General features: G+C 42.6%; 1 protein-coding gene across 8 annotated transcripts in view; it reads right to left on the bottom strand.

Annotated features, from left to right (window-relative positions):
- The window catches only part of LOC125704238 (SH3 and multiple ankyrin repeat domains protein 2-like), a 208,630-nt gene that overhangs the window by 137,709 nt on the left and 55,731 nt on the right, over positions 1 to 15,190 (bottom strand). For all 8 annotated transcript variants that reach the window (XM_048969636.1, XM_048969637.1, XM_048969638.1 and 5 more), the window contains exons 3-8: positions 14,196 to 14,399; positions 13,788 to 13,859; positions 8,481 to 8,589; positions 5,847 to 5,998; positions 5,357 to 5,524; positions 1,649 to 1,765 (exon numbers count right to left, since the gene is read on the bottom strand). In XM_048969636.1, the coding sequence (XP_048825593.1) occupies positions 1,649 to 1,765; positions 5,357 to 5,524; positions 5,847 to 5,998; positions 8,481 to 8,589; positions 13,788 to 13,859; positions 14,196 to 14,399 (822 nt within the window). The remainder of the gene's footprint in view (positions 1 to 1,648; positions 1,766 to 5,356; positions 5,525 to 5,846; positions 5,999 to 8,480; positions 8,590 to 13,787; positions 13,860 to 14,195; positions 14,400 to 15,190) is intronic.

The raw sequence follows: 15,190 nt of genomic DNA, 5'->3' as shown, positions 1-15,190 counted from the left end.
ACAACAGTAGATACACTCATGCACCAGGGCACCTTTGTTCTTTGTTACAGCAGAGGCCCTCCACCCTCTATAGCCGCGTCTCCAAATTCGGTTCTTGGGGACCCACAGACAGTCTACGTGTTTGCTTCCTCCCAGCTCCTGGGAGGGAGCAAAAATATGGACTGTCTGGTAGGGAGTTGAGAGGGAGCAAAATCATGGACCAGTTGTGGGTCCCTGAGGACTGGGTTGAGAAACACTGCTCTGTAGCACATGGATTCCAGCCACCTTAGCGAGGTGCAATTAAACATGTTCTTTTTGTAGTTGTCAATTCAACTCCATCACTCCACCCTAGCATACTGTATGTCACCAATGTAGCTCTTGCCTCTACACGTATTTATCTTTGCACAAATCCTCAGCTGAACCTTTCAGCAAGGCGACATTCCTGGGCTCTCACCTGCTAAGACGAATGCCAGGCAACTGCGAAAAAATAGGACGAGACTAACTATACACGCAAGTCGCCTCAACTGGATGGAAATAGCACAGCCTGAGAACTGAGGAAAGCTGCTTGGTTTCAGGGGCTCAGTACCACAGTCTACTAGCGCACTGCTCCAAGCTCTGGCTGTTTTATCGGCAGACACGTCTTTATGAACCCTTGACACTAATGATTCGTAAGATTATTTGAGAAGTCTTTGCAGAATGCTATGTGACACAGGAGGTCTTTGCATGATTGATCTGGTGGTCTGTGATTAGTTTGGTCTTTTACAATGGTACGCTGTTCACAAGCCTTAGAATGTTATGCATCTAAGGTGAAAAAACAGTCCGATTTTCACTCAATCAATGATTCTAAACATGGACCTTCACCAAAGCTTCAGGAGTTCATTTTATATCACCAGTAGAACTCTTTTCATTTTACTATCAACTGACCACCAGCCAGGTGTTAATTGACTAATTATCTATTTGATACAGGAGGCTATACCTTTCCCATGTTGGCAGGACAAAGACCTGTCTAATTATTAAAGCTTGGCAGACACCCGGTTCTGCATGGGGATGCGAGGTGGGACAGCATGAAGCTGCCACTGAAGCTGCCACCCACGGATGGCAGTGAGGCTGCTGCCCACGCAGCCTGCCGGGAACGTGCGAAGGAGACGTGCAGACAATGGGCAGGAAGTGCCTACCGATCTGGCGTCACCTCAAAACACGCCTGCCAAGGGCCTTAAATACACATGCGCAGCAGGCAGGCCTCACTCATCCCCTTCGTTTACATTTATTTACTTAGCAAATGCTTGTACAGTTGAGAAAGCATATATGTCATACAGTACCTGCCGCAATTGGGGTTAAAGGTCCCACTGAGAAATCAACAGTCACTAATGAGCTAAGAAATCACTTTGCTGATAACCAGGGACTTGGACCAGCAACCTTCCGTTCACAGGCCCAGCATCATAACCCACAGGGCCACATATCGCCCTTCGGGAGCATGAGATGAAACCACATAAAAATGAAATTATTTCTGGTCCATCATTGTGTAGTTCCCACACTTACAAAGCACCAAGTCAGGTGAAGATGTTCAGTGACACGGTGGCAGTCCTTCAAATAGAACTATCGTCCCCCTGGATGTGTTTCCGGTGCGGAGCCACATGCCATCCAGTGAGTGTGCAGTGCAGAAACTCACCTGGTTGTAAAGAGCACAGATGTGCAGGGCTGTATTGCCGGAGGCATTCTGGGCACTCATATCAGCCCCGTAGAACAGCAGGTGCTCCAGGTGCTGGACATGTCCATACCGGCAGGCCTATATCCCACAGAGAAGGAAACCAACAGTGACTAACGGCGGACGGACACACACACACACACACACGTGTGCACACACCTGCACACCCACACAGGCACGTGAACACCCACATGCACACACACACACACACACACGCACAACTTGGTCTTCCTATCTAAATGGGGACCGTCCATTCAATTCTATGGGAAAAACCCTAATCCCAGTCACGACCCCCTTAACCCCTACCCAGCCATAACCTTAACCATAAGCAACTAACATAAATACTTGACTTTTGACACCTTTACTGTATCGATTGCAGTCATAGATTTTTATAAAATTGAGGTTATCCAAATGGGGACCTGAAGAAGTGTCCCCAAAAGTAAGGAAGTTTCAGGTTTTACTGCACTTTAGTCCCCAAATGTGATCTATGCAAACCCACGCATACACACACACACACACACACACACACACACACACACACACACTAGGTATCTATATCTTTGCGGGGACTCTATTTCATTTCAACGGCCATAACTATAATCCCAACTATGACAACCTTAACCCCTACCCAGGTCTAACTCTAACCCTAAGTAACCAAGCAAAATACATGGCATTTTTAGTTTTCAGATTGCGTTCACAAATTTTTATCAAATTGAGCTTATCCTTGTGGGCACCTTAAAAAAGTATATAGAAATCTAGTCCGCACAATGTAATAATTACAAAAATGCATGCACACACATCACATTCATGCTACTCAAACACAATGGCTTAGCCATACACAGGTGCATAACCTTTGAAAGTACAGTACAGTTTCCTAGGTAACAGCACAGATATTGATGCATCGTAATCTCTCATTAACAAGCAACATTCTACAAATGCAGCTTTGAAATGCGTATAGCTATAATAAATGACAGCACACAATAAAACAGTCGGTGTTACTTCCCTATTTCAGATCATTAGGTGATTGTGATTGTCAGAAGAGGCTCTATCAACATCTATATCCACACAACGGAGCTTCATATAATCTCTTTATATTATCTAATACTGACCCATTCGTCCCGCATTCCACCCACTCAGTAGTTCTCAGACTCTCAGGTACTTGAGCCGCAATTGATTTTATTTAAAGGTGAGTGAACGCAAATACAGTTTAAACCACTCAGACTACAGATATACGCTGCAAGCATATGCTGGATAATCATATCTTGCGATTTAAGCTGTTTCAATGGCATTTTGTTACTTTAAGAAAAAGGAAAGGTTGTAAAACGTACAGAGGGAAGTGTGGTTCATCAATACTTAAGTGGTCTCACAGTAGGTAGTGAGGCATTCACACAACATTTCTATCTTTCATCCTGAGAAAAGGATCCCAAAATAATTCTTTTTTGATAAATGTTGGTTGTGTTGTACAAAAAGACAGCTACAGTTTATTTACAGGAGGCTTGAGAGCAGCCAGGTTAACATTTATCTGAAGGAGGCAAACAAACACTATGTAAATGAACACCTGGTCTACCACTCTGTCCTCCACAGGTAAAATGCACAATACTGCAGTACCTAAACATGGCCACAAGATGTCAGGATACCTTCATCATTCTAAACCAGGACTTTACCTAACTACTTGATGCACAGCATTCAGAACTCAGAAATGCTGACAATTTACTGTTGTGCCGCTAAAAAGAAACATTACGAACCATGCATAAATTAAAACTATTAAGGAAATGGACGTTAATTATCAAGAGACAAATAATAGTGGAATAATACATTAGAGAAATAATGGCAGAAACACAAAAATTATACAAAATAATCAATAGAAAAACAAATATGCAGCTGATATCAATAAGAGTGAATTGGCCATGTAAGAACCTCTGGATGCTGAATCTACAGGCTGATTTCAATGGCTCACAATGCCCACTAAGAATATTCACTGAATAAAAAAATAAACTTTGCACAATCAAATGAACGAGACAGCAGTACACTACCGTCATGGATCTTAAATTTACACTCAAGCAGTAACAGTGCGCAGTGAAAAATGATGTGTGTTGGTTCTCTTGTTGAAAAGCGTTGGTTCTCTTTCATGGTCCATGGAATACCTTGACCATAGATACTCATAATGCAAACACAAATAAAGATCTTTACAGACATTCTTCTATGGCCAGTGAGACAACCTGGATTTTGCAGCAGGACACTGTATGTCAAGTTCCATGGAAAGAGCAGGATGGACCCAGGGGCAGATGTTACATGGGAAAATGTTCACAAAGCAGCTTGTCTTTGTTTATAGGAAGCAGAAAAATAACAGGCAGTGGGACTTCCAGACTGTGTGCAGAGAATTATCTGGGCAGTAAACAGGAGGGTTTCCTGTCTAATAGGGTGGATATCCACCCAGAAGAAGCCAGTGATGGCTGTGTGCGTGTGTGTGTGTGGGGGGGGGGGGGGGGGGATTTATCTCTTGAGCGGTAGCTGGCATTCCTGTGAGGACCCAGTGTACGGGAAAGGGCGGGTGACCCTCCTGTAAAAGGCATTTACAGATAACAGGGGGATGCATCTCCGTTCCTGAGAAAGGGAATGTTCTCCGTGAAGAGCAGCACACACACGGGGGGGCTGCCGTGGCCAGCTGAGCCCCCCCCCCCTTCCACACCGCCTCAGGACATTAACCCCTAGCTATTTGCTAGCCAGCCAGCTGTGCCTTTGTCTAGAGAATTAACTTCATCAAATACACTTAGTCAGGTATATTTGCACGCATTTCCATCTAAATAATTGGAGCCTTGACAAATTTTTATTGCTCATACATAAGGTCTTAAATTATTATTCATTGAGGTACAGAGGGTATGAGTCAATATCATGGAGCATAAACAACTTTTCATAAACCAAATCAAACTTCAGGCCCTATGAAATTAAGAAGGATTTTGTAATGCATTATACCAGCATATCTCCGCATGTTTTCAGGTCCTTTTTTGTCTTAATAACATCTTAATGTAACATTAAGTCAATAAGCACAACACAGCAGACTAGACTTTAGTGTCCTGTGGAACTTAACGGCATATTTCTTTATGCATACTGTCCTGTAGAGTAACTCAATTATGGCAAAAAATCATTTTGACCAAAATCAAAAATTACGATTATTTTAGTCAATATTGTGATCACAATTACTTAACGTGATTACTTTTGGGTTGACTTGTGAAAAATCATGCATTTACTGAACTTTTAAAAAACTTGTCTTTTGAACAGTGGATTTCCTTGAACTCTACATTTACATTTACATTTACAGGATTTGGCAGAACTCTAAATATAGTTCACCTGAGAAAAAGATTAAAAGGGGCTGGATATGGGTGCCCTGGATTTATAACACAAGACAAAATGGGAGCATCACTGCGAAACAACACGAGGTATAATAATTGTTTTTATTTTGGTTATTTTGTTTTGAGAATCGTTGGAAGCCAAAAATCACTATTTGAATTAAAATCTGATTAACAGCCCAGCACTATGGTCACGTGAAGGAAGTCCCAGAAAACCTAAGAACGTATTTGAGAAAATGGTCCAAAATATGTGCATGACAAGCATGCAGGGGGACCTTTAAGACAGTGAACTCTGGCCCCAGTGAGGCTGACCAATCAGGCTCACCTGGTGAACTTCATGCCAGCCGTTCTCGTCCTGACAGCTGATGCTGGAGTGTTCCTGGAGGAGCATCTCGCAGCAGTTTGGGTCCCCACCTACCATGGCAGTGTGGTAGAGTGCCGTCAAGCCTCGACTGTCCTTATAGTCAGGGGAGGCACCCAGCTCCAGCAGTGTCTGTGGGGCAGCCACACCAGGTCAGGGAGAGCGAGCACTTCAGGAAGAACAGCTGGTAAATAAAGTTTAAAGAACTGGAGTTTAAATGGCATACATCAGTGTGATTAATCATTCAGCCCGCCGAAGCTTTTTAACTTGTCGGAACCTCAAAAGCACATCCAAGCCATGCCAGATGTTTGCATGACATTGCGGTTATTTGCGGGTTATTTGCATGTGTTAGAAAAGAAGCATCAACTACATTTGTACTGTAACATGGAATATCTTCAGGCTAGCCACTGATGCAGCACCGGCATGAAAATGGCAGCATATGGAGAAGGGCTACCGTTAAGGCCACCAGGTTCTTGGACTTGGCAGCTTTGTGCAGAGCAGTCATCCCGTCTTTGGCCCTGAAGTCCAAGTGGGCTCCTCCATTCCTCAAGGCCTTGATGACCTCCACAACATTGTCCAAGTGGGCGGCGAAGGTGAGTGGCGTCTCTAAATCACAGGGGAGAGAGAGAGGAAGTAAAAAGGAGGCCTGGGCACATACTCATCACCAAAGGAGAGGAGGGGAGAGGAGAGGAGGGGAGAGGAGAGGAGGGGAGGGGAGGGGAGAGGAGAGGAGGGGAGAGGAGGGGAGAGGAGATGAGAGGAGAGGAGAGGAGGGGAGGGGTGAGGAGGGGAGAAGAGAGGAGAGGAGGGGAGAGGAGAGGAGAGGAGGGGAGAGGAGAGGAGAGGAGGGGAGAGGAGATGAGAGGAGGGGAGGGGAGGGGAGAGGAGAGGAGAGGAGAGGAGAGGAGGGGAGAGGAGATGAGAGGAGAGGAGAGGAGAGGAGAGGAGGGGAGGGGAGAGAAGGGGAGAAGAGAGGAGAGGAGGGGAGAGGAGATGAGATGAGAGGAGAGGAGAGGAGAGGAGGGGAGAGGAGAGGAGAGGAGATGAGAGGAGAGGAGGGGAGGGGAGAGGAGAGGAGAGAAAGGGAGAGGAGAGGAGGGGAGAGGAGGGGAGAGGAGGGGAGAGGAGAGGAGAGGAGGGGAGGGGAGGGGAGAGGAGAGGAGAGGAACTAGTGGCACATTGTCCGATAAAAAAAAACATCAAAACATGAATCCAGAAAGTAAACAACAATCTTCTATTTCAGGAGCCTCACACATGAATTCTCACACATTATTGCAGGCCTGAAACCATCAACTAGGTCAAATGTGAATGCAGAGCTTAATAGCTGATGCTAAGGGAGAGGATCAGTTAGCGCTAAAAGCTAGATAAAGGGACAAGTTGCTGTGGACACAGCGATGGAACCAGGTCGCTGGGAGTCCAGTAATTAAAAAGCATGAATAAGATACCAATAAGACCACATGGAGCAAGAAGCACTTCCGGAAATTACACTATGCGATATTTTCCACAGCATTACATTACCTTTAGCCAAAATTAGAAAAGGTGCTGATGATAATTGTAGTCTATTATGAAAGAAGAATTCAAACATGATTACGGTTCCCAAAGTTAACCGCTCTGGAACCATGTAAGGTTTCATTACTGCAACCACGTTTTACAATGACACTGCCTGGTAATGAATGGGGGCTCTGGACTTACATTATTGCCTGTGTACCTCAGAAGCTGTTACCATTAGCAGTCTATTGTGAAGCCTTTCAAGTATTTTGTATGACAAATTAACCATTTTCCCCCACATATAAACATGTGTACTTGCGAACCTAGAGAGCAAAAACAATTTAAATTTTAACACTATTAATTGAACACTGTAAAATAAAATTCATTTAATGCACACAAATATTTAGAATTCAACTAATAGAACTTCGGTACCTCTGATTGTTCAAAACTAATTTGCAACAACTAGCAATTAAAACAAGAAAAGGCTGACTGGAAAATGGAAGCAACCAAACACATCAAGCACAAGATGAACACAACTCAAAAATTATGCTGTGAGATAGAAAGGATGAGCTAGAATGAGCTGGAGTCCATGGCTTTGATGGCCTGGTCTGAAGGTCTGACCTTCTCAGCCAGGCTACCACTGCAAACCTCACCAGATGAAAAGGAATGAAAACGATGATCACATAAGCAAACAGTAACACTGAGTACAAGAGGAGGAGGCCAAATTAAAAGGTCTAGCTTGCATGCAGTCATTTTGCTAAATTTCAATTTGATCTGGCAGAAGACAACTCCAGCCAAAAACCACTGATTACTCACAACAGCTCCTGTACTGTACACAGAGCCCTTAGCTATTATAGCCTTATGGATCGAGGAAGTCCTGTTTTTTTGGTAAATAACCACTTAAAGTGAACAGAGAAGAGTATCTGAGGCATTGTCAGTCACACTTTAAATCTTATCTCCTATCCAGAGTGGTCTCTCATATGAAGGGCTGTCTGCCACAATGTTTCCAGGTTCATCGACGTGTAAACACTAAAGGGGCCGATTGATTTTAACATTCACTCAGATCAATAGCATGGATCTCCTCAAAGGTCAGCGTTCTTATACGGCTCAACTCAAGAATACCTAAAAATTCCTGTATCAGAAAAAAAACTAATATTCATCGTTTTGTTAAAAGAAGACCAGAAAGCACAGCCACCATCATCATTAAACAGCTTTAAATATTCAGTGTCACAGGTGACAGTGCAGTTTGGAGGATAGTACAGCACAGTGTTCCAGATTTTGAGATTCAGGTTTTTTGAGGTTCCTATTAATATTTACTAATACCTTATCGATGTATAAATGAGTACCATCCGTGGCACTAAGATGTTATATTGCATGACTGAAAACAGCAGTACATTAAAAATATCACTGCTGTTTATGCACTTTTCATTTAAGGTCAGCGTCATACAAGGACAAGGTGTTTTTAGATGGTGGAACAGAGAGAATTGTTTTGTACATTTTTTTGTACACCTACCCACTGTGCTAGTTGCTGTAAATTAGTTCAGGGGTACAGCTATCCTCGAGTCAGGAAGAAAATAGGATATATTCAGAGGTAGCATACCACCAGTCTCTGGATCATGGTAGTTGGGATCGAGCCCCCGTTCCAGTAGCTTGGTAAGTTTATCTAGCTGGTGATGCTGAATATGATCCATGAACTTCCTCAAGTTGGCCTGGAAAAGAGAGAGAAAGAGGAGAATGTATGTGTGCGAGATCCAGGTCTGGCCGCCATGCCGGTCTACACCACTCCGCCGCTGCTCCAACGATCTGGCAGCGTGCAGCATGTTTCCAGGACAAATGTTCCTTTTCACTTTCCAGGCCAGTTAAAAATAAGTAGGAGAGCAGCTCCCCCGGCGCTGGTGCCCGAGGAGGGTGCCGCATGGAACAATGCGGCCTCGGGTTGCTGCCTCACCTTGCTCCAACTCCAGGGAGATGGGTCACATGACCCAGCGGAGCTACACAGCGATCAGACGCACTGGTCAGACCACACTGACACACGAGGAGCTCCAGAAACGCATGTGCTGACTTAGGTAGGTGTGATCTAGATCCCCAGTCCTCCATTCATCCAAACTCATGGAATTCAGAGAGAATCATATCCTACTTCTCAAGATGACACATTATACTGGTCATATCTATATTATTTTACAGTTGCTGCTTGCCACTGTTCCACCGTGTAGTAGAAGCAGGAAAAATAACCCATGTATGTCATGAAGCAAATAAACACATTGTAAAGCACCGTGTATTTTTTTATCAGGTAACCTAAAGACTAACAGTGACCTTTTACAAGAAGCAGCCTGAAACTACAAAGGGGGGTTGTCAGAACAACTGGCCCGTTACCCCCCCAATCCAAACTCCTCACACACTCACCAACCAGGACAATTTATAGAAGTACTGAGTGGGTTAACTGGAAATGTTAAAGTTCATAAATGAGTTTTTACCTGAATGCTGAGTCCTTGTTATGATACAGGTCTGAAAGAATACCTACTCATTTATTGCACATTCAACCTATATGACAATTTTCAGAATCTTTCCCCACCAATTAGGTGGTCACTTATATTCCTTTGTGTATGTTTCAAAGTCCATATCTGAAAATGTCATGTATATTATTTATATGTTTAAATATTTATATCTATTTCTCTTTTGCGCATCAACATTTTCTGTGGCATAACACTAAGAACTGAAACAGATTATTAATGCATTAATGCTATATACAGAGCCCTGGAGGGGGCATTTATTCTTTCTGTGTGCATGACATACATTTAACTCATTTACATTTAATGTACCGAAAAAAACAGCAGAGGGAACAGCTACAATTTGTGCTCACTGGGATGTCAACCCACTAGCTTTGCATTGTTACTGCAACGCTGCTGAGCTACAGGAATGCTGTTGAAGCCGAACTAAATCATGCTTTAGTTTAACATGCCCATGAAATAAACCTGTGAATCTTCGCAAGTCTCACTATACGATTAGATTATGATTCACAGGGTAACGATTTGATTATAAAGCGATGCTTGATGCATCACAATGTATCTCATCCATTATTTATTGTACAAGTAGCCAGTTTTTCTGTCGTTTTAAAATTTCTCTTTATTTACCAGCTGTTCAAAACTCAGAATCAAGACTGGTGTGGCTTTCCTACAGGGCCCCAGTTTGTGTGTGATGGTGTTTTGTGCCTTTTTCCAAAGGCATGTACAAGAAAACGAAAGACTACATTTTCCAAGACTGAGACAGAGTTTGTTGGCAATAAATGCAGCACTGGGTTGCATGATCTCCTTGGCCCTTTCGGAGTTCAGGGCTAACATTCATACAGTCGCTTCCTGTTTGGTTTGCTGATTGGCCGCTACATTTCCTGCAGTTGCTAACTAACTGTAACTCAGGGTGAAGATGAGTAATGTGATTTCTCATATTTGTTGCATTGCCAAAGCGTTTAATCTTGACTCAACATGAATTACATAAAACATACGTTTTATCCAGCTCGTTTTTCCCTTTAACTTCATAAAAACCAAAGTGTGCCCAAATATGTACTTTCAGGATACTGGGTGTGCTTTCAATCTCTGGATATTCTCCTTCCACCATGTTTCCAATCTGAATTGCAAAGCTGGAGCAAAAGTTTAATGCAGCTTCCAGAAAACATTAAGCCTGCTCATGTTAATATAAATCTAGTAATACTACTAGATCCATCACTGAATTTTTATAAGCATATCAAGTCCCACACCAAAATTGCATTTTACCATCTCCATAACACTGCCTGCCTTCGACCATTTTTTACTAGTAATGATGCAGAAACTCTGCTTCATGCTTTTATTATGGTCTGTATTGACTATTGTAATTCCCTGTTCATTGGCCTACCTGCAAATTCTTTACAAAAGCTTCAGTTTGTTCAGAAGTCTGCTGCGAAAGTCCTCATCCATAACCAGCTCTCTGCTCACATCACCCATATTCTCTTACTGTCATATTGATTATCAGTTCTGTCCCATATTAAATTCTAAATTTTATTACTGACCTTCTAAGCTCTACGTGGCGTTATACCCCCTTGCCTCAGTGAACTCTTGACCCCTCACTCCCCCCTCATTCCAGTCATTTAGCTGTAATCTACAGTAATCCTTGTCCCTTGCACCATGCTTTTCACTATGGGTCATTCAGTGCCATTGTCCCCAAACTCTGGAATTCTCTTCCTCAATCTCTCTGTCACTGTTTTTCATTCTCCATGAAAGTCTTCCTGTTTAATGAACATTGCTGTTCAGTGTAACTAGAGACCTTGGATTTATGAAAGGTGCTATATGAACTCTTAAATTATTAATTGTTATAATATTATTTCAGAATAACTTGATGTAAATTTATTTAATTGTATATTTGAATGTACTGGGGCGGCATGGTGGTGCAGTGGTTAGCACTGTCGCCTCACACCTCTGGGACCCGGGTTCGAGTCTCCGCCTGGGTCACATGTGTGCGGAGTTTGCATGTTCTCCCCGTGTCGTCGTGGGGTTTCCTCCGGGTACTCCGGTTTCCCCCCACAGTCCAAAAACATGCTGAGGCTGATTGGAGTTGCTGAATTGCCCGTAGGTGTGCATGTGTGAGTGAATGGTGTGTGAGTGTGCCCTGCGATGGGCTGGCCCCCCATCCTGGGTTGTTCCCTGCCTCGTGCCCATTGATTCCGGGATAGGCTCCGGACCCCCCGCGACCCAATAGGATAAGCGGTTTGGAAAATGGATGGATGGATTTGAATGTACTTTGTTTATAAGCATTTTTAAAAACAATTACTCTAGTTCTACAGCTGCTGTTTCCTTCCTTTTCTGCCACACAATGCTGCTGCTGCTTAATTTTTGTGGACATTTGTCTGAAAGGTGTAGATCTTCATCCATATAATAGTTTTCTGAAGTAGTTATAAAATCCATCTAATACTTTTTGACCTATCAGATTCACAGTGTCAAATGTCATCTGCTTTTACCTTTCTCTTTGTTGCCACTAAGTGGTGCTGCTTTAATTTTGGGGTAATTTTGGTGATCTGTCTCAAATTATAATCACTTTCAGTTATCACCCGTAAAGTTTGAAAATTATTTGTCAAATAGTTTTTGAGTTATTGTCTTAAGCATAGCATCTGTGGTGTCAGCAGACTGATCCCAAACCATATGTATTCCCCATCTGGGGAATATCATAATTCAGACTTTAATTCTAGCCCAAATCTATGGAGAAGTCATGGATGAATTATTAACTTATTTGTGATGAGACAGGGCACATCACCTACAAGATTCACTAAAAGCATTTTGTCTTACAGTGGGCTGAATTTAAAAAAAAATCAGATCAGATGAGCATTGAAGTGACATTTAAAAGGATGGTCTTTGACAGTTTTACTAAGTAACAGCCTCACTTAACGTGGGACACAAATTACTTCTATTCAATAATAAAGAGGGGAGTTCCGCTCTATCTCATAAGCCCAGCAGACAGCAAAATGACTGGTAAATGTTTGGAATGTGAAGAAAGTCCTCCGCTAAACCCTGAAAAGTCAGCTGTGAGGGTGATGACTTCACTGCAACTCTGTTTGTCTTGTTTCAAAGTGCAAAATGAGCCCTGCTTGACAGCATCACTGCTGATGATCGTGGCACCAAAACGGAAGTAGCAAATACTGTCATGATTTAAATCTATAGTCTAAAAGGCATAAGCACTTCCCAAGGATTGGGATTTTCATTCCTTTTCTTAATTGATCAAATGAAAATTACATTATCTGGACAATATTTGAACATGTTTCGGGTGAAAAATCAGTCACAAATTAACAGGCAACTGAGACACTACAGGACTGTATTCATCAAAAAGAGTGAATTCCCCACTTTTGTCCCATAATAAGTAAATCTTGAGTAAATCTACAGTGCAGAGCTTACATATACATATGGAATGTATAATTAACTTGATAAATAACTGGATTAGATCTGGCAGACAGACTGGAAGAGAAAATGAAATACTGCTAGGTCTGGCCGCAGTAATAAAGCATAATGTTGGGCCTAATAATCCCCCGGACTGTTAACCTGCAACCAGGCCAAAGAGACGTAATGGTGATGGATCCGTGAAGGCAGTGGATAAGACTCAAGGACAAAGGACATCACTTCAGGTGGAATCAGTACATATGGCACAATCGAGGCATGCCAACGCAAGAAATACCCCATTCAGATCAACTGGGTTCTTCAAAAGGTAACTATCTAACAGTACATCTAACCACTGATGGTCCAGAAGGACAGAGGAGACCTGCGCCTTTGCCATTAAAGAGAAGCGCCTGTGAGAGTCCGTATCCTGCTGTGTATCAGTCAGCACAAATAATAGGATTAAGTTCCCAAACATGGCCATTTATCACTTTGCCAAGGAGGTCCGCAAATGAGAACCAAGCCCAACTCCTAAAAAGCCCAGGCTGTCAGGGGGTGGAGCCAAATCTCCAACTTGGGTAAATCCTGTGGCGTAACACTGTCTGCTTTGGGGGTGAAAAACAGCCAAGCCCCGTCTGTCTCACATTAGCAAATCCTCAAGAAATAGCTATTTTCCCATCGGGTGGTACTGTAATGATGCAGCTGGCATTCAGAAACCACTCAGCTCTTAGCGCTGATACAATCAGCCTGCCGCCACGTCTCTTCCTGTCAGGCCTCTTCTGCTTCCCTACATTCAAATGGTCAATAATATTTGAGGCTAGAGCTCCATCTCAATCACAGAGTCATGTAGGACAGCGAGAGGTGACATGGAACATTATGCTAGTGTACAGGAAAGGGTCACATGGCACAATATATAAAACGGAAGGTAGGGTTCATAGCGGACAAACTTTTAACTTTCTGATTGGGCTGATTAACGTACTGTAGTGATGGCAGACATACATGTGTCCTACATCACTCACCTTCGTGTGGAGTTTGGCGATCTGCTTCTCGTCTATATTTGGTTGCTTGTAAACTCTACTCTTGTAGCGAAACTGTAAAATGAATAAAATGTAGCTAATATTAGTGTCATTTAACCGAAATGGTTTACTTTCACGTTGATAGTGGTTCCCAAATACATTTGCAATACAGTTCTGAAGCAATGTGCAATACAATAAACAGGCAGATCCACTCTGCACATACTGTACCGTCTTTACACATAGATAATGTGCATAGTGACAATAAAAAAATGGCACATTTGGACCAAAATTTTAGTTTAAAACTGTAAAACTGATATTTAACATCAGCAGGTAAAAGAGAGATAATTAGCCATGCTCCCTGTAAGTTGCAGAGTAGCTGCATGGAAGTAGGAATTCCACAGGACACATAACCTCTAATGAAGGCACCCCTTTGCTGATTGGCTGGGGGTAATCCCTGAAGAGGCGCTCTTCCTCCAGAAACTTGCCGTCCCGCCCATTGCTTGCAGGCTGAAAGAGGCCGTAGTTCAGCACATCCTTCAGGCTTTGGTTGAGTGTGCACAGGATCCGTTGCTTGGCAACCCACACAGTGGCATCGGGGTTAAACCTCATGCATTTCTGCTCAAAACAAAGAGAAGACTAATCGTCACACTTTTTAGCATAGGAGAATGTGCAAAAAACATAACCAAAGCTCCACAGTCATTGTATCTTACAAAAGGCTTTGTTTACAAATGCATAGGTAGTGGCTTATTTATTTATACCATAAAGTATTTGTTAATAACATAACATCGGGAGACCAGGTTTATTTTCAGTAACCCAATATCATTCTGCTACAAAGTCGGTTACAGGTTGAAACAGACACCAGCATTGTTAGTTGCACCAATTAATAGCAGAGTATGCTAACAATCCTGCTGACAGCACATATAACCATCTGATAAGGCAAACTGCTAGCAGTAAAGCCTAAGAAGATAAGAAAGAACTTTATTGATCTTCCGGGAGATTTGGGGGGTTTTCATTACAAAAATAAATCCAGCACAATCGTCCCCGGAAAAGAAATGAAAAAACACCCAACACACAAAGTATATAGTACAGTGCAGGTAGTACATGAGGCAGAAACATGCAATCTGCAGCTTGTCAGAAAAATGAAAGCATGTTATTTTACGGAGAACATTTGTCAGCTAATTATAGAGTAAAGCAATTGCAATAAATTTGGGAAACTGCTGAATATATCCAACTGCTTACAACAAATTAGCCTCGAACATCTAACACTTTCCTGCATTATTCAGTCATTCAAAGATAATAAAAGTAATAAGTTAATTATGTTCCCTCTACGACAAACATGGCTGCCCAAACTGAAAGCATTTCCTCATGAAGGGGATGAAGGGCACCATGTGTCACAGCCATTAAGC

The sequence above is a fragment of the Brienomyrus brachyistius genome, chromosome 11 (assembly GCF_023856365.1).
Source record: "Brienomyrus brachyistius isolate T26 chromosome 11, BBRACH_0.4, whole genome shotgun sequence".
Lineage (NCBI taxonomy): Eukaryota > Metazoa > Chordata > Actinopteri > Osteoglossiformes > Mormyridae > Brienomyrus > Brienomyrus brachyistius.
The sequence above is the reverse complement of the archived record's forward strand: the minus strand, read 5'-3'. Positions and strand labels throughout refer to the sequence as shown.